At 37.1% G+C, this 20,644-nt stretch overlaps 1 protein-coding gene across 1 annotated transcript in view; it reads right to left on the bottom strand.

Moving 5' to 3' along the window:
- Positions 1–223: 223 nt before the first annotated feature.
- The window catches only part of Kdm4c (lysine demethylase 4C), a 145,862-nt gene continuing 125,441 nt past the window's right edge, over positions 224–20,644 (bottom strand). Inside the window, exons 17-21 of the mRNA XM_051188058.1 lie at positions 18,592–18,777; positions 13,327–13,497; positions 10,022–10,141; positions 5,704–5,796; positions 224–1,276 (exon numbers count right to left, since the gene is read on the bottom strand). Of these exons, the coding sequence (XP_051044015.1) occupies positions 1,100–1,276; positions 5,704–5,796; positions 10,022–10,141; positions 13,327–13,497; positions 18,592–18,777 (747 nt within the window). The 3' untranslated portion in view covers positions 224–1,099. The remainder of the gene's footprint in view (positions 1,277–5,703; positions 5,797–10,021; positions 10,142–13,326; positions 13,498–18,591; positions 18,778–20,644) is intronic.

The following is a 20,644-nucleotide window of genomic DNA, read 5'->3' as shown; positions in this document are numbered from 1 at the left end:
TTTTAGCTACTTTGACAGGAATAAGATGGTATCTCAGAGTTGATTTGACTTGCATTTCCTGATGGCAAAGGATGTGGCACATTTACAAAATGGAATACTACTTAGTGGTAAAAAACAATGGAATCTTGAAATTTGCAGGCAAATTGAAGAACTTGAAGAAACCATCTTTAAGTTCTTAAACATGGCTTAAACATGGACAAATAAGCCAAGACAGAAGACAGGACAGGAGAAAACAGATTTTAATTTTTAAATACTAGTACATTTCCAAGCTGTCTTGCAAAGAAAAATCATATTATATTAGTTCAAAACTATGCATTAGGTATATTTATTTAAATCCTAATTTTTACAAACACATAATGAAAGAAATATATATTTTTATAAATATCTGTTCAGAACAGGAATTGTGAAGTGTTTAAAATATCATACCCAGACTTCTCCTCTGTAAATATATAAAATTCCCATAGACTTCATATGAATTCCTCTTCAAGAGCACAAATTTTCCTCTTACAAAGGCCAACTCAGTTTTCAGACACAATCAAAAGTAATAATATAAAAAAAAAAAAAAAAAGGAAAAGTTCTGTACAAGGAAATACAGATAGCGCATAGGTAAATTCCATTACCATCCATTCCATTTGTGTTTAAAAAATGTTTTATAAAAACTGCCACTTAAAACAAATGTAAGACTCTTTCCCTGACTGTGGAAAATACATAAATTATCACCCTTTCTCTTGGGTGGTGAGGCTTCCACCAAAAGGAGTTGGGGGAGAGGAGCCTCCATATATGTTCCCTGAGAAGGGACCTGAGCCACAGAGAGGTACCCCCTCTTCTCTGGCACGAGTTCTATATAGTAAGCCATTCACTATTATCTCCTTTCACTTAGGAATGAATATTCTTTGGGGTCAAATAAATGACTGAGGAAGTGATCACACTGCAGAGTCAATGTCTTCCTGGTTGTTTGGTATCCATCTCTGGAAGCCTTATCTATTACCAATGCCAGAGAAGCACCCTGCTGTCACCTGTCCCAGTGCATACACCAAGACTTTCCCTTTGTCTTCCCTCTTTCTGTTGGAGCTGCTCTTTGGCTGCAACATGTTGTCAACTATTGCCTCTTCTGACACTTCTTCTGGAAAGAACTCTTCAGGAAAGTGCGATACACAGGGTCATCCACATACTCATTCTTAAGCCTGGAGCTCAGCACTCTTTGCCTCTTTCTCTCTCCTTGGATTACATCTGCACCATAAAACGTGTCTTCAAATCGCATGTCAGAGGCTGTGGACTAAATGCAGAAGGATAGATTAGTGAGTACAGAAACATTAGATACAGATCTCATTCTGTCAGCTAAGGTAGAGGACAGAGGCTTGGATCTATTACAGGATAGAAGAAACCTACTCATAGATTTTTTATTCTTCCTCAACAGGCAGTTCTCACACAGGCCATATGGCAGAACATGTGGCTCCATTTAGTCCTAATTTCTCTACCCTCTTATTTTGAGTCTGCTGTAAAAGAGAACTCCTAAAAAGAAGTTATGTTTCCAGAAACTGATTAGAAATTGAGTAATTACTGTGAAGAGATGGAATGCTGCAAGCCTAAAGGCCATTCACTACTTCGGCCCTTTCAGAACAGGCACACCTTGCCCACATCTTCTGACTCATAGATAGAAACCTTAGGGACTCTATTAATTTAGCAGAGTTAAAACTAGTTCCCACCAATCCAAAAGCTAACTATGTCATCAGGTAGAATCTTGGGCCTTTAGCAAAGCTTCCCCCATCTTGCTATACACCTGTCTTATGTACCTATTAATTCATTTTAAACTTGCCTATGGCTTTGCTTTTTTATTCCCCCCCCCCCCCCGTAAAACTACAAAACTTCAAGAAACTGGGTACATGTTGTAATACGGAATTTTGGTTATACTAAAGTTCTGAGCCACGACCAAGCAAGATAGCTCCAGAATAATCTGACATTACCTTTTTAGAATAGAAATTGTGAGTTTTACATCAACACTTTCAACACTTTCCTAGTCTCCATCCTCACTTGGGGTTTCCGCCCAAACATCTCTCTCTCTCTCTCTCTCTCTTTCCCCCAACAGTCATTCTGGATCTTATTCTTTGTTCCTTTGCCCTCTTCCCACTTCCTTGTGGTTCCTAATTTCTATAGCAGTTTTCTGTTGCTTAACTACTCCATTGGCTACCTGTTTGCTCAGTTTTGATGTTTCAGGGCTTCACTGTCTTAACTATTGTTCAACTGGTCCATAGTGTTAACTTTAATACCTGCCCCTACTCCAAAGATGACTGATTTCTCACTCTGGCTTAGATCTCTTACATCAAGTACCCTGTGCTCAGTAAGTACATCAGACTGTCTGCTTCAGATGCTCTCCAAATTAACCTGTATAAAATAGAACTAAAAGACTTCTTCCAGTCCCTGCCCTTCTTAGATTTCATAAATGCCAATACCATGCTTATCTGTCCAGTCACCTGTCAAAAATTTAATGGTACTGTGGATTCCCTATCATCTCCATCCTGTCAGGAGGTCATAGATCTGAAGTAGTCATTATCCTGTATGCAGAGTCTATTTCTCCTTTTGAACCACTGCAATAAATGTAGCAGTCCCAATCCTCTAGTTGGGCTGGAGGGATAGCTCAGCTGTTAAAGGCTAGGCTCACAACCATAAATATAAGAATAGTCTAGTTAAATGATTACAGAGGGCTACATGTACCTGTCTGTAATCTTTTCTTTACCTGTCCTCAAGATGATCTGCACATTTCCAAGGCCAGACTTTTACACCCTAGCAAATTCTACTTCCTTCTCTGGGACTATTAAATTTTACATTCTGAGCCTCATTTCACTGGCACTGGGTCTTGTGTTTTCTGTCTGGGATAGTTTTCCTTCCATGGAAGAGTCTCTGACATAGGAGAGATGAAGGTTCCCGTGAGCCCTGAACATGAATGCAGGTATAGGCAATGTTCTTTCCATCACGTTTTCCATAAGGTAAAGAGTATTAGAACTATAAATCAAATGTTGTAAGACTCAACACTAAGTAACAGATGTGGAATTCAGCTACTGCTCAGTGAGCGCTTAGTGAAAAGAGCAGGCTATTCCTGAGACACTCAGGTAAAGACCAAATCCAGTGTCTACCCTAAAGCACCCATTTCAGTTCCTGACTCCCTACTGTTTTGCAATCTAGAATATGTTGTCCACTGCTTGCAGTTAGATGTATGAATTATAATGATAGCAACATATAGCGTATCTCAGGTTAGTAACAAAGTAGACAGACTTTTAGGAGTTGAAAACACATGGTACATTATGAAAAATAATGAAGAGAAAAATAAGGGAGTAGATATAAGTAAGCATGGAAATTGGAAATGGTTCTAGTTGGCAGCTATGTATATTTTCTGCTCACCAGCTCATGAGGCAATTATGCAGAGTGCCAGGCTATTCTATGTGTTCCCTAGAAAGTGCCATATTTCACTTGGGAAGGTACCTTCAAAGTTGTGAATTGGTTGGTCCTCTCTGTCATACGGGAAAAAAAAACACTGTTTCAGTAACTTCTGGGAAGCACTTCCTCTGACTTATATTTCACTTTAATAAGTGTTAATGTTATCAAAGGAGGAAATAAAACATCTATGAAAGTATTGCTACTGTGCAATAACAGCATTTGTCAGTCTCTTAAACAGAACAGTAAAGTCAATTTACCAGGAGCTCTAGTTAATTACTCCATGGTTACTATGGTTACTGTAACAATAAAAGGTAATGGGCTGTTGGTGAAGACAGTATAAAAGAACCCAACACTGTCATTAGGTAGTCAGCTGACTCTCAAAACATTTCTCCTCAAACTAGAAGAATCTGACGAAGGCAAAGTCACTAAAAAGTAAACTCCCAATAAGGGCTCCCAATCAATCTTCCTCAAACCAAAAGAATTCTCTAAACATAAAGTATCTTGTACCAATTAACTTTCCAATTAGATTTGTCTCTCCAGCTGGAAAAATGTATCAGTCCTGGGAGACAACCTACTGACCACTGAGCTAGATACCCACCTGAGGGAAAGGCAGGTTACTGACCAAAGGGTGTAACAGTCTTTGATCAAGTAACATAAAAAGTGGCAAGGGTTGTAGCTCCTGAAAGTATTTCCTTATGAGCTCAGATGCAGGGCATACTGAACTGCATTCAGTTGTACTTTACTTGACTGTTTTTGGTATTTTTTGTTTGTTTGGTTTTTTTTCAGTTAAAGTGTTCTCAGAGAAGTAAAGCATGTGGCACATGTTAATAATCCTAGCACATGGGAGGGGGAACGAGAAGGACCAGAAATTCAAAGATATCATTGACCTAACAGTGAGTTAAAAGCCAGTCAGGCTTACATGTGGAACCTGTTTCAAAACAAAAACGGGGGTGGGGTGGGGTGTGGTGGGGGATAAGAGTATTATTTGAGAAAACACAACACAAAATGATACCCAGGAGCCTTGTTCAAATAAAAATACCAAAGAAGGCATCATGGAATCAAGACCATATCTACCATGGAATAGAGATTATGTCTATCTCGAGGAGAAAGTGAATTCTTAAGAACCATGAATGTGAAATCTCTAAGAATCAATTTAGCAACAGGCACAGCAGTTACACATACATCAGAAAACCAAAAGACTTTCAGAAGATTTCCTACTCTAATCCCTACCCAATCTTTATGGGCTATTAAAAGTTAAAAAACAACAACAAACAAAAAACTGACAAGTTACCCAGGCTTTAAGAATTTGTATCTACAATAGGTGCATTTAATATTCTCTTTGCTCATAGTTATTATCTGGTGGCTAACCTGTGCATTTTTTTTTCTTTTTAATTAAAATGTTCTCAGACTATGTGCAGTCTCCTGAGAACCCCATATTTCATCAGATGAACAGCAGTAATGAAACTATCTTGTCCCTTAACTTTTACTTTTAAAAGTCCTTCTTCTGGAGGTGAATCAGAGAGGGTTCCCTACCATCAAGATCTTACCCAATAAAAGAAGAACTGAATAATTCAATTTGCTACTTTTAGCCTTTGATTTTCCAAAATAACTACATAAATAATCTATCATAACTCTATCACTGTAAGAGGACATAAAGAATGCATGATAAACTTATTAAAAAAAAAATAACTTCTCTGTTTGCAATTTATCATTTCAGAGAGGTTACAGAAAAAATTCTAAATGAGCACAATAGACTTATTTTAGACCCTGCTAAATACTTTGAAACCTATACATCTGTTAGTATTCCCACTACTAATATTCAACTTTGTTATGTATTATGAAAGTGAGAGTGTAGACACAAACATCAGTGTGTGACAAAGAACTTCAACAATGCATAAGGTTACAAGAGAACATTCTCTATAATCTACTGCTTCCTTTTAATGTAGCTTTCGCTAACAAGAGTAAATAGCTTAATTTTCTATTTGTCTCCAGAGTTTTGTACAAAGGACAGATTTAATAATCATTATTGAATGTCAATAAATTTTTAAAACTGTCTTTTGATCTCATCAGAAGAAAAGTAAGCCATATAAACACTGGTTTTCCTCTTTCTATCCAAGTTGAGAGTTGCAGTGGTCAGGTTACAACAAGGGAAAAGTTGCTTTGGCTTTCTTCAAAATTATCCAAAAGCCCAAGGTTGTTTTCTTCTGGAACTGGGAAAGCATAGAGAGGATGAAGACTTCATGGGAGTGGGGGTTGCTAAGTAGCACTTACAAAGCGAGCCTTTACCCTCTTGGGTAACTCCTCATCTAAAGTGTATATGTCTTCTCTCTTCATTGCTATCTGGGATCCATCTTCAAATTCAACCTGAAGAAGCATAAAGCATTGTGATATGTAGCAAAACCAAGAGAGTATCAACCATATCTCAAGAGTTCCAATTAACTATGCCAAAAAGGGGGGGGGGGATGGGGGTGGGATAAGGACTGTAACAATACAGAACTAGCCAAAGTCAGAGGTTAGAAGAGCATTTTCTCTTGAGAAAATATGAGCTATGAAATCATTACTCCCCCCAAATCAAACAAGAAAAATAAGGGCTGATCAGATGACTTCTCACAAGTGGCAAATCCAGAATTTAGATGGGCTATGTTTTGTCAGTACCTTATCATTTGAGCAGAAATTACCATAAGAAAGGTGATGGCCCACACAAATGAGAAAAAGTATTTGAGAACTGACCGTCACATGGAGATAAATATCCAAAATACCCAAAGAACAACAAAAATTAAACAACAAACAAAAATCAAACCCAATCAAAAAGCACCCCAAATCTTCTAGTCAGTAAATGTGCTAGTGAAGTGAATCCACTATCCTCAGAACAAAAATAAATGCTCAACAAATACTTGAAAAAACATTCAATATTTTGACATATCAAGGAAATTTAAACTGCTCTGAGATTATTGTTCTAGTTAGAATGGTTATTAGAAAGCAAACAAAGACCAATAAATGCTGGTGAGGACATGGTTACCTTAGGTAAGATTACATTAAGAAAGGTATGTTCCCATTTATATATTTGAGAACATAGATATAACTGCTACTTATGACTGCTTTCTTTTTATTAAATAATTTGAAAATTCTAAGTAAAAAACACAGTTTTAGTAAAACAATGTGAATAGTGTAGTTGACTGTCCTAATATGTCCAGGTCTCAAGTATCCAGAGGCAAAACGTCACTGATAGTTGAACATCTGTTTTCTCTTATTAGCATGGAGGCAAGTGTAATTATGTATGCCCTTACAAAATATAAGAGAAATATATTTTTTCCTTAAAATAATTAAAAATTGTTCCCTCAGTCTTTACCTCCCCTTTTTGATAGATGGAAAATCAATAAAATCTATTTTACAGGACTATTGTGAGGGACAAACACATACATATATATATATATATAAACATACACACATACATACACAGACACAAACATACTCAGGCACACAGACACATACATACATACATACATACATACATACATACAACACAAAGATATACACACACAGATACATGCGCAAATAAACATATAAACATACATTCACAGACACATTGATAAACGTATATAATTTTGCTCTGTTCCTACACATTTTAATTTGTTTCTATGATGGGAGATGTCATTCTGTAAATATGTTTCTCGTATTGGTTAATGAATAAAGCACTGTTGGCCAATAGGAAAGCAAGATAGGCGGGACTAGGAGACAAGGAGGAAAAAGGAAGTAGTAGGGAGGAGATTGAAGATGGAGGACAAAGAGACAAGAATCCAGTAAGATGAGACCACGTGGAAATACTTAGATCAATAATGGGTTAATATTTAAGACAGAGCTAGCCTATAAGAAACAAGTAACTGGCCAACAACATTTATATCTAATATAGGGTCTCTGTGTGTTATTTGGGGCTGGCGTGGTGGTGAGACCAGGCTGGCAGATAAAAATACTCATAACATTTCTATACATTTTAATGTATATTATTCAACAGTAAAGATGAAAGAAAGTAGAAAGTGATCTCAAAGAGCCACTTGGTCTAATGTGGAATTTTATACTACTTAAAAAGATAATTTTAATAGCAGCTTTGACTTCCACCAAGTTTATACATATGCCCATAGTTTTATGTTGATGGGTTAACACATTGATTACTAATTAGCATGAATCTTAAACATGTAATACTTTTATGAAGCAATCCAGCTTTGTTAAATAAATTACTTATTCTTCTTATTAAATGTGACATTTTGTTTTGGTGATATATTAATACTTTTCTCTAGGAATCCCCTGTATTATCCAACCCACTTGAGAGGTTTTGTATAATTGGTGAACGATCTGATACACTTATACCATCTCATATAATCCTAAAATACATATGTAGAAGGATTGAAAAATGGCAATTTTCTGCACAAGCCATCCACTTGCTAACTGCTTTAGGTTTCTTTGCTGAGATGAAAACACAGAAACCAAAAAATCCTGACTTGGGAAGGTGGTTTTATTTCACTTCCACACCACAGGGATGTCAGGCCAGGAACCTTGAGGCAGTAACTGAAACGGAGACCCCTGGAAGACTGGAGTATCACTGCTTACTGGTTTCATCAGCCTGGTATTTTACACCATTCAGGACTATCTGTCCAGGACCAGCACACCTACAATGGGCTCTCACACATCAATCACTAATTAACAAAATGTGCCATACCATTCAATGCCTATAGGCCACTTTTTGTGGAAACACTTTCTCAATTGAGGATCTTCTTCCCCCTTAAGTCTAGCTATTGTCAAACTAGCCAGGACACCAACTCCTAGATCATGAGGGAAAAAAAATGTTCTTTCATGGGTTCTAAAATTCTTTGAGCACCTTTTAATTACACTGTGCTCTAATTCCTGGTTACCCTGTCTTGGCATTGCCCTCCTCTGTTTAAGTCCTTGCCTCTTATCAGTTAACTTTCTTCTTTTTTAATTGAAATGAAAAACAATCTTATTTTACATATCAATCTCAGTTCCCTCTCCTTCTCATCCTCCAATGCCCCCCATTCACCTCTCAGAGAGAGGGTTAGGCCTCCCATGGGGGATCATCAAAATCTGTCATATGTATCTAGGTTGAGAGTATCCCTCCATGGGTAATGGGCCCATTTGTGCACTAGGGATAAATACTGGTTTCACTGCTATAGGCCCCATAAACTGCCCAGTTAGGCCTATGCTGGTTCCTCAGGTGTCAGAATGGAGTCCATGTGGTTTCACTTATTCAGGTCAGCTGTTTCTATGGGTTTCCCCAGCCTGGTCTTGACCCCTTTGCTCATCACTCCTCCCTGTCTACAACTGGATTCCAAGAGTTCAGCTCAGTGCTTCAGCTGTGGATATCTGCTTCTGTTTCCATCACCTTCTAGGTAAAGGTTTTAGGATAGCATTTAAGGTAGTCATCAATCTTATTATATTGGGGAAGGGCTTTTAAGGTAGCCTCTCCACCATTGCTTAGATTCTTAGTTGGGGCTATCCTTGTAGGTCTCTAGATATTGCCCTAGTGCCAGATTTCTCTTTAAATCTATATTGGCTCCGTCTATTAAGGTTATCTCTTTTCTTGTTAACTTTCTTCTTTACTCGAACTGGTGTCTTACTAATCTTAAGCTGTTTTTCAACTTATCAGATTTGAAGCTTCTAGGATTTTTTCCCATTTTTATATCACCAGACTAGAATGTTGATTTGTGACATGGTGTTATCAAAATCTGTTCCTTCTAAAAATAATGTTCAGTTTTAAAGCTCTCTAATGAATCTGAATGCACATGTGTAATCTATGTTGTTTCTCTTTTGTGAGTTTCACTCTATTTTTGGTAGAGACAGACTATTTTCAATATTTTTCCTAAACTACTTTTTTTTTTTTTTTTTAAATAATGTATTATATACAGTGGTTGCTGGGAATTGAATTCAGGATCTCTGGAAGTGCTCTTAAACTTTAAGCCATCTCTCTAGCCCAACTTTTTAAAGTTGAGTAGACAACAACTTTAAGTTCCTTGGAATATCTGTGCCAACAGTACACTGATTTTGATTTATCCTCTGAGATGCCTAAGTTAGGCTTCTCTACTCAAAGAAATCAAGTCACAGAGTACTATTTGGACAGCCATCACAGCTAACATAAAGTAATATGAAATAATATAACTACTTGGCAAATGGATGTTACATCCTATTTTATTTAATTTACTCATTTTTAAAATTCCTGTAGTGCTGGACTCAAATCCAGGGATTTTGTATATATAAGGCAAGAGCTCTAATGCTGAGTTATGACAGCCTAAAAGCTCCACATTCTGGCTTAAGGTGAGATAAAGCAACTCTCGACAAAAAACACAAGAACACAACCTACTATTATCTACTTGTTGAACTATACCAAATGTTAGGTTTTCTCAGTGTCCAAACAGGCAACTAAATTCTAAGTTGAAACCAGGGCTGTTAGAAACTCAAGTTTTCTCTTTCATAGAATAAAAGGCACCCAAATTTCATGTGGCTTTTTTTGATACACAGTTATCTCTTTCTGGTATCTCCTGTTCATCTCACTAAACATCACAGTGAAAGCAGCACCCACCTGATACATGTAGGCAACATTTGATCCAAGATACTTCGCCCCATAGAGTTTACCATCAGGCCATTTGACTTGGATGACTTCTCCCTCAGCAGGAGGGCCCAGTTTCAAACAGTTTCTGCTCTATGGGATTAATGGAAAGGTGTTTTAAGGTTAGCAAATGATGAATTCTTTCTCGACAATAAAACTGAATACTTAATTGCCCCTGTGTTTTATGGATTATTATCTTGCTTGGGTGTTTGGGGAAGATACATGAAACAAGGGAACACTTAAAGATATAGCTTATCATAAAGTTGTAAAGGAGCCTCGTAAGACAAGCAGAATAACACACTAGCATTTTATATTTGCCATTTGACATAGAATTATTACAGAGGCAGGAACTGCTAGTGATTTATTATTATTATTATTTTAATTTTACATGTTGATTCCAGTTCACTCTCCCTCCCTCTTAACCTCTTCTCCCCCCTCACATGCACCCTGACAACCCTCCCCTCCCATCCCCCCACCCCCAATTCCACATGTAGGGCAATGCCATCCAGGTGGGGTCATGTAAATCTGTCAAGTCATTTGAAGTAGGGACTAGGACTTCTCTCATCTAACATTTCAGTAGCATTTTGCAATTAGCAAGGTACTTTAGCCTAGACACAATTTGACCTTTATAATTACTCTTTGAAGTAGACAGATTTTTACATAATGTTTTTATGCATTCTTTGAGAATTTCATGCTATGTATTTTTTTAAAATCACATTCACCTCCCCTTTCCCAAATCTTGGGGAACCCATCCCTACTTTCCTACTCATTCAACATAGAGATCTCTTTCTTTTACACCTACGGAATCAAAATTGTGTTACCTAAAATTGTGCTGGGTGTGGAGGTTGCCCTAGAGTGTGGTTAATCTATCAGTAGTCACACCAAGGGGGGAAAAAAAAACTCTATCAAATGCCAATAGATACTCAACTGTGAGTAAGAGTACATGACTATCTCTTCCAACCCATGCTGAGACCTTATGAAATGACAGATTATTAATTATCTCTAGCTTACTGACAACAAAACTGAGCCTCCAAGGAGCTCCTCTGACACAAATGAAGCTGAATGCCAATTATGTCTTAAAAAATAGCCAGGGTGAATGACCTCAAAGTCAGTAAGAACTTAAAAGATTGATTCAGGCAACAGATGAAAGGCAAGGGGTAAAAGGGACATAACAGATGAAGCAGATGGGATATGTCCTTCCTCAGTTGCCTGAAAATAAGTGTTCCAAAACATGAATGCTTCTGCTGGTACATCCCATTAAGTGAGCAAGGCACTGTCTCCACAGATGTTCCTAATGGCCCCACAAATGGTATTAAAAACTTTCTTTCTTTTGCTATTTTGTTCTATGTCACTCCCACCTAAGGCAATTGAGAGTAAACTCCCCAGGGCATTCATCCTGAAAGCTAACTTCTGCTAAAAGGAGATATTTTTCAAACAGTAAATAAAAGAGTCTTAGAGTTTAATGGGTATTTGACAAGTCAAGCTATTTGTGATACTTGATGGTGTGTGTTTAAAAGGAAAGGTATGCATAATAAATTTGATTATTTATGACCAGAAACATACCACATATTTCTTTTTATTATGAATAAAAGTTCTACCTCAAAAAGGAGTAGTCATTTTATTGTCAGGTTAGGACTGACAGTATGAAAGGCCCAGATTTTCATTGTTCTAGTTGAAGACAGAAGAAAAAACAAAATGAAAACCTTTCATGTTAAAAATGGATTAAAGCAAGTTTTGACCACTAAGCAAATTAACAATACTAGAAGGAATACTTCAACTGAAAAAAAGGGTAAACACACAAAACATGTCCAAGAAAACACACCACCAACTGAATGACAGAAGCTAACACATTATCTTTCAATAATAACTGTATATTAATGGTCTCAATTCAATAAAACACACACACTAACAGACTGATTTAGAAAACAGCATTCATATTTTGTTGCCTCAGAAATACACTTCACTATTAATGACTGATAGCAACTCTGGGAAAAGCATGGAAAAAACTATTCCAAACATATGGAACTAAGAAACAACCAGGAATACCTATTCTAAGATCTAACAAAACAGACTTCAAACAAAAACTATTCAGAAAGCATAAGCAGGAACAGTTCATTCTCAGTAAAGAAAAACAAACAAACAAAAACACCAACAACAGGATATTACAATTCTGAACATATTATGCACCAAAACAGAAGGTACCAAATTTCAAAAAGAAACACTAGTAGATCTAAAACCACAGAATCCATCTCAACATAGTGACTGTAGGTAACTTCAATACCTCGCTTGCAACAATAGATAGGAAATCCAGAAAAATACCAAACGAAGAAACCCTGGAGTTAAATGCCATCATAAATCAAATGGACCTACAGGACACCTAAAGAACATTCCACACAAACACTATATAATACATGCACTTCTCAACAGCTCATGAAACATTCTCCAAAATCAACTACACGCTAAGGAAACAAAGCAAGTCTTAACAAAGACAGTAAGGCTAAAATTCCATCCAGTGGGGGATTTTATGGTGAGAAAATAATACAAAGGAAATTGTATAACTACTGGTGGGCTTCTAAAGAATCATGTAATATGATCATATTGTGATTTCCCCTTGTGTAAAACTTTGTCCTTTGAGATAAATCTCCTGTGTCTATGTTTAGTAGCACCAACTCCACATCTCTTCAGTTTCTCTGACCTGCTGAAGCTGGAAGCACATTACTAAATCAGGATACACATCATAATCCCATAATCCCAGTATTTGTGCGGGTGAGTGAAGCAAGATCATTCCCAGCTTGATAACAGGCTGGGCTACATAGTAAGTTCTAGGCTACCCTGAGCTATTTAAAAAAAAAAAAAAAAAAAAAAGTCTATCTAACTCCCTGTCAAAGTCAGAAAATAATTTAGAGGTGATTAGGCCCATAAAGGTTGTTGTATGGTAAATGGGACTCATGCACTGTGTAAGTTCCAGAGAAAATAGCCATCTTGCCCTGTGCCATGTGAGTGTTCAGAATGAAGGTACTTGTCAGACCAAAGGGCAGAACTTGGACTGTCTTGTCTTTTCCCAACTCAAATAATAAAATCCTGTTCTTTATAAGTTACCAAGTCTTGAATATTTTTCTGAATAGTAGCACATAAAAAGGGCAAAGAATGTTATGTTTCTTGACTACACACAATTCCTTAAAAGAAAGGGAAAAATAAAACCTCAAAATTATCAATGACTATGGACATAAGTTACAAAATTTCTGTGGAATCCGGCACTCAGAAAAAAACCCACTTACCACAATATCCTCAGGATATGTGTCTCTGCTAAAGGAGCCATCATCAAACATGACCTCATAGAAGGTTTGAGATGTCACATCTATCACTCTACAGCTGTAGTACCGAGTGTTCCGATGCTTTGTGATAACTGTCTGACCCACAGAGATGGCTTTCTCACAAGTTTTGGACTTCTGTAAGAGAGAAAGGAAGTGACAGAAATGGAGGGGGGGGAACAGAAAATTTATCTGGGAACAATAACCAATGTTGTCAAGATCTTTTTGTGGGGGGGGGGCACAACAAGATGGTTTCTCTGTGTATTCCTGGCTGTACTGGAAGTTGCCCCACCTGCCTCTGCCTTCCAGTGCTGGAATTAAAGGCATACGCCACCACCCCTGTCAAGATATAATTTACCTTGAGAGAAAAATTTCAAATTTCAGTAGTACAATTAGTAAAAATTATATATCTGACAGATGTCAAGATCTACTATTGGTCAGCCACAAATTATTAACATCTTATGGTGTGCTTTATTGTCAGAATATTTGGTGCAAGGAAAGAGATTATGTTTCAGGTGTGCATAATTCTCCCTCATGGCATATCTTTGGGAAACTAGGTACTGGTGAGCTTGACATCTCAATTCCCTAAGGTTTTCTTAAACTACTTTTAATCCATCTATATCATAGTATTTATCATTTGAATGCTTCAATGTTTATTTTCTAAGAGTGAGATATTATTTTATATAATCATAACTCTAGACAGTAAACAACTTCAAGAAGATGAACACTGCCACCTGGGCTCAATTTGAACAACTGACTTCATAATGACCTTGGTGGTTTCCTGTCCCCATCCACTTCAGATCTATTTATCTGCCACATCAGTTTAGATTCATTTAACCTCACTTCTACAGGCCATCTTTTTTTTTTTTTTTTTTGGTAGTGATACTTTAGAAAGATAAATTTCTCCTACTTTTAGAAAGACCATCTGTGTGATATTTCCCCATGATTACACATTCATGTCCATAATCCTATATATTTTTTCTCATGATATTGAGGTGTGGAGACATGAGAACACTCCTACAATGCTGATGGGAGTGCAAACTTCTACAGCCATTTTGGAGATCAGTATGGTGGTTCCTCAGGAAAATGGGAATCAGTCTACCACAGGACTCGGCAATTCCACATCCATGCAACAAAGACATGTGCTCAACTATGTTCATAGCAACATTATTTGTAACAGCAAGAACCTTGAAGCAACCTAGATGCTCCTCAACTGAATAGATAAAGAAGATGTGTCACATTTACATAATGGAATACTACTCTGCCGGGGTGGAGGGGGGGCAATGGAATCTTGAAATTCGCAGGCAAATAAATGGATGGAACCTGAAGAAACCATCCTGAATGAAATAACCCAGTCACAAAAAGGGGAACATGATATGTACTCACTCATATATGGATTTTAGACACAGAGCAAATATCACCAGCCTATGATTCGCACTGCCAGAGATTCATACAAGGTCCCTCCCTCACAGAAGGGGAAAGGAACAAGTTCTGAGCATACACAAGTAATACTAAATAGACTCAGGATATCATATACACACATTCACACATGAGCACAAACTAATAAAGAAATGGAGGTTATCAATTTAAGAGGAAGAGACTACAGGGGTGATAGGAATAGCTGGAGAGAGGAAAGGAACGGGAGGGAAGTGATGCTATTATTTTATTTTAAAACATTATTATTTTAAAATATTATTTTATATATTTAAAACACTTAAGATCATTTAAGTTTCATTACTTGAATATATTGAATTTCTTACTAATATTTGCAATCCTGGAACCTACTGGATAATTCTAAAAGATCTTATAAAAGGACACTGAATAATAAGGATTACATTGAATACAGATTTTTGCTTATCTGTAACAACACATGTGAACTTTTGTGGTGCTTGAATATTGAATAAGTGGCCTTCTTTGTCTCATGTAGTTCAGAACTGGCAGAGGTTGGACACCCCTGTTCTCGAATACATGAGGGAAACAGAAGGTTCGGGGATTTGAATGAGAATAGCCACCATCTTTGAATGTTTGGTCCCCAGTTAGTGAAACTCTTTTAGAGAAAGAGTGTCATGGGGGGTGGTGTTTAAGGTTTCAAAAGCCAACACCATGCCCAGTCTCTATGTTTCTCTGTCCTGCCCCTTTCCTTCTGTCTGCTACATGTGGGTCAGATGTAAGTTCCCAGTTATTGCTCCAACACCATGCCTGTTTGCATGATGCCATGATTTTACTATGATGACCACAGGCTAACACTTTAAGCAAGCCCCCAATTAAATGCTTTCTTTTATAAGTTCCCTTAGTCATGGTGTCTCTTCACAACAGTAGAACAGTAACTGAATTACAACAAACTCAATAGCGTTGAATAAGGTTTTATATTTAAAATAATTTATGGTACTAAACATACAGAATTTGTTTTAAGATTATTCTTTTAAATATATAAAGCAAATAACAGAGGGAACTGAAAAATTAAAAGATGCAAAAACCTTCTATGAATAAAAATGGAGATCCCCTTGACATAGTTGTAAGTTTATATTTTATTTCCCCGAAACTGTACATGTTTTGTTATAGAACAACCAGTTCAAGAGCTAAGCCTAATTTTATTTTATGGTTTTCAAAGCTATGATTTAGTGTTAAGTGTTAAGACATGGTTGAAAACATAGACAAATTACACTTTCTGCTTCAAGATGCATGTTCCCTACCATTCATCATTATCAAAAGGTTGGTTGAATTTGAACAGTGTTGTATTTGAAAAGAAAAACAAAAATGTATTTCTGGAGAGGCAACTGTTGAGGGATATTTCATTGCACTGTGAAACTCTGAGACTGTGTTAATAAAATTAACTTTGGATCAGGGGGTAGAGCCAGACTAGTTGACAAGAATTAGCCATAGAGAGTACAGAGGACTCAGGAAGAAGTGTGTGTGTGGGAGGGGTGAGGAGATTAGAAATCCCCTGCATTTTTCACTTAGAATGAGTGGAGAGATGCTATCTTGCTGGGTCCCTGTACAAAAAGAAAGGTTGGTCAGCTGATTGCTGCTAAGGTTCTCTGATCTATTAGGTAAGGATATGACAACACATGAGTAGACAGTGTTGGAATATAAGGTGCTGGAGCAATTGCATGAGGTGAGAGGGTATGCGTGTGTGGGGGGGTGCTACTTAGGGAAGGCATGGAGCTTTCTGAAACTTCAAGAGTCCGTACCCAGTGACATACCTCCAGCAACTGGAGACAAAGCATTCAAGTCATTCAAGTATATGAGCCTCTGAGTTTTATTCTCATTCAAACCACCACAACAATTCTAGTAAGTTAACAAATTTTGGGCGAGAAATCCATAACTGAAGTGTACTTGAAGAATGGATGAGTAAAAGATACCAAGACTATATTTAAAAAACCTAGAGTTACCCATAGAGAGCCAGAGGCAATTATAAGCTATAAATCCTTTAATTTTTTTTCTTCATAAAGACACAGCCATATATAATATTTAAACTAGTATATATATTCTCTTCATCAAATATACCACACGTAAGTGGATCTGTGGGACAGTAGTTTCTAAATCACCTCAAAAGTCTTATGTGTTTCCCACCCCCAATCATCTTTTGAAAAATGGTTAGTAACATAAGCTTAACTAAGTGATAAACCAAGGTCAGGAAGAGGCAGATTCCCTGGAGCTTTTCAATCCAAATTCAATAGAAGCAGCTGTAACCACAGACCACTGCACTAGAAAAATGTGGTATATGGTTCCAAGCAAAACTTTAGATACACATTGATACACAGTTCTATTTTATGTTTGCAGTTAAAGAACCAAAAATACTGTGGTATACACATTGAAGAGTGAACTGCTATTTATGACTATATCTGCTGGTGCATGAAACTGAACCTCTCTGAATTAAGGTTTCTTTATTATTATTAAGAAAGGAAAACTAATATCCATATTATTCATAAAATTAAAATATTATATCACTAGCAATAGTAATCACTGTGGCTCTAGGAGTCAGAAACTTATTATGACCCAAAATTATATAGAATAATTTAATGAGGTATTATTATTAACTTCTGGTTGTAAATGGTAAATTGGCACAGTAATGTAACATATTACTACTATCTTTTAGTGTGTTGTTGTGTGATTTAATACTGAATATAATCTTTTTAGCTAATGGACATCAACTAAAGATACTAAAGAAAAGGCGCTGATGCAATCTATGTAATCTATAACCTAAAACAATGGAAAATAATGTTAAAATAGAGTTTGTTACGTCACTTTGTACATTTGGGCATTCTCACACATTTACAGAACCCTAAGCCACAGATGTCGAATATCTCTCAAGACACTAGTGGAAACTGATGTAATCATTACAAAAAGCAGGAAGGTTGTTGTGTGGGAAAGATGTTTCTACAAGTCAATATGGGCAATTTTGCATTTGCTCATAAAAGGTTAATAGAGGGTGCATAAGATAAAGACATGTTTTTTTACAGGTATGAAGTTTCCAGATAACAGAAGATACTCTATTTAAAAAAAGAAAAAGAAAAGGAAAAGGAAAAAAATAGAGGAGGAAAATGCTATTAGAGACAAAACAAGCATGTTAGGAGGCAAACTGCTATGGTGTTATAATCTTAAGTTTTAAAATCAGGGGAATAATTTCATTAACCAAGGAGAGGTTAACTAAATCATAGTTAAACTCATGTTATCTGAGTGCAAACTCTACTTAGAGGAAGTTTCATCTTAAGTAAAACAAACAAATATGTTTGTAGGGCAAATTGCTCTCTATACCTCTATTTTCTGTAAGACTGACCTTCCAGGGCCTCCATGTTGGTCTTCACTTACCCATCATAGGCAGTTAGGATCAAACTTTACAACACTGCTGCTATTTGTCTCTTCCAGGAGAGATTAAATAAATGTATAGTTGCACAGAGAACGCATTGCACATCTTAGGTGGCACTTTTCAAACTTCTCTACTTCAAGTGATTTTCTGACACCCTGAATACATGAACTGCCCAACTATTCAGACACCCTGTATATAGATACAAAACTAGAATGGATATAAAGAGCACAACTTATTCATCTATTCAGTCAGTCTTCTTATAAAATATTGTGTTTAGTGCACACTAGAAACTGAAGGGTTCTGTGCAACCATGTGTAACTAACAGCTCACAATCTCTAGTCTGAAGTATACATCAGTCTGGATCCATGAAAAGTTCAGGAAGAAATTCAGATAATGCCTGCAAATGGGAGAGAAGGTCTTACCACATTTGAGTTGCCTCTATGTCTGAAGCATGTGATGTTTACCACATAAGGCCAGTCATCAGGCTCCATGAGTACCCCAGCAGCATGGGCACATGTGACATGGAATGAAGCTGGACAGCGGCCATAGGAACACTGAATGCAGGCTCCAGAAACCTTCTTAACCCGGTGTCTGCAGAAGATGCATTTCTGAAGGGTTAAAACAGAGAATAATATCCATTCACAAGAGAACAGTAGTTATCAGACAAACAAAAAAGCATTACATCAACTTCTGACTCCAGGGGCATTATCAGCAAGAGCATCTGTGCCCCCCCCCAAAAAAAACCACAATCATAGACCACCAGACATATTCTGATGGTCAGAAAATCCAAATTCTTTTTCACTTGCATTTCCTAGTATAGACCTCAGAAGAAGGTCCTGGGTGATCTCGTAATCGTCTATGACTGCCAGGGGTGTTTCTGCTCCAACTGGACACAGCAGGCTTTTGTCTATTAAGTTACAACTCAGGTACAGATACTCATTACATAAGAATATTTAAAATATTCAAACATCATACATATGGGAGAATTCTTCCATTTACAAAGTAATGCCAAATAGATCAATGTGGAAACTAGTACTCAAGTATTTAATAAACCAAATCTAAATGTTTGTTACTTGACTGAGAAAAAAATGCCTTCCAAAGTAAGAGGAATTTATAATTGAGAAAGGCTGGGAGAAAATGAAAACAAACAATAATAACTACCACAATCTAAAAACTAAGTTTCACAGAAAGGCTTTAAACATTAACAGAACATTTGTCATGAGAGACTGAGAAAAATCACAATAGCGGCATTAAATATTAGATTTATGTATGATTATTTGATGGGTAGTGGGAGAAATGATTGTGGATCAGCATAGGTCAGGTTAAAAAGTCAGAACAAACAAGATGACCCAAAGTTCAACCTTTAATTATCACATAGCAAAAGATTAATAAATAATTTGGTTAAATATTGGTGCAATGGATCTCCAGTTACAGATTCACTTTTCTTTGTGGGACAAAATAGGGACTTAAAGCCTTAAAGCCACGTGGGCACATCAGTCATGTAAGAATCAATGTGTACTCTTAAGCATATACCCAAATGATCCACATCCATGCAACAAAGACATGTGCTCAACTATGTTCATAGCAGCATTATTTGTAATAGCAACCTAGATGCCCCTCAACTGAAGAATGGATAAAGAAGATGTGTCACATTTACACAATGGAATACTACTCAGCAGGAAAAAAAAAAACAATGGAATCTTGAAATTCGCAGGAAAATAGATGAAACTTGAAGAAACCATCCTGAATGAAGTAACCCAGTCACAAAAAGAGGAACATGGTATATACTCACTCATATATGGATTTTAGACATAGAGCAAAGGATCACCAGCTTATAATTCAAACCGCCAGAGAAACTAGGATACAAGGAGGAATCTAAGAGATTCATACAAGGTCCCTCACAGAAGGGGAAAGGCACAAGATTTCTTGAACATATTGGGAGTGGGGAGGACAGTGAGTAGAGAGGGAGCAAGGAGAAAGAGAAGGGGAGGAGAGAAAAGCATGTGGGACTAGGAAGATTGAGCCAGGAGAGGAACAGATGAGAGGAGAGAGAGAGAGAGAGAGAGAGAGAGAGAGAGAGAGAGAGAGAGAGAGAGAGAGAAAGAAAGGAAGAGAGATACTATAAAAGAGGGAGCCATCATAGGTTTGAAGAGAAAACTGACTCTAGAGAATTGAGCAACAGTGGAAAGGCTTCCATAAATGCCCTTCCCTGATAATGAGATTGATGACTAACTTATCCACCATCATAGAACCCTCATCTAGTATCTGATGCAGACACCCACAACAAAACACTGAGCCGACATGGAATCCAGATGCAGAGAGTGATGACAATGCCAGGCTACAGAAACACAAAGGGACAGCTAACCTGAACAAGGGCCCCCAGACTGGGAATCCAGCATTGGATGGACTCAGACCCTCTGAACATGGATCTCAGTTGGAAGGCCTGGGCAGTCTGGGGGACCTCTGACAGTAGAA

Source organism: Phodopus roborovskii, unplaced genomic scaffold (assembly GCF_943737965.1).
Source record: "Phodopus roborovskii unplaced genomic scaffold, PHOROB, whole genome shotgun sequence".
Taxonomy (NCBI): Eukaryota; Metazoa; Chordata; class Mammalia; order Rodentia; family Cricetidae; genus Phodopus; species Phodopus roborovskii.
Note: the sequence above shows the minus strand (reverse complement) of the source record. Positions and strands in the feature narration are given on the sequence as shown.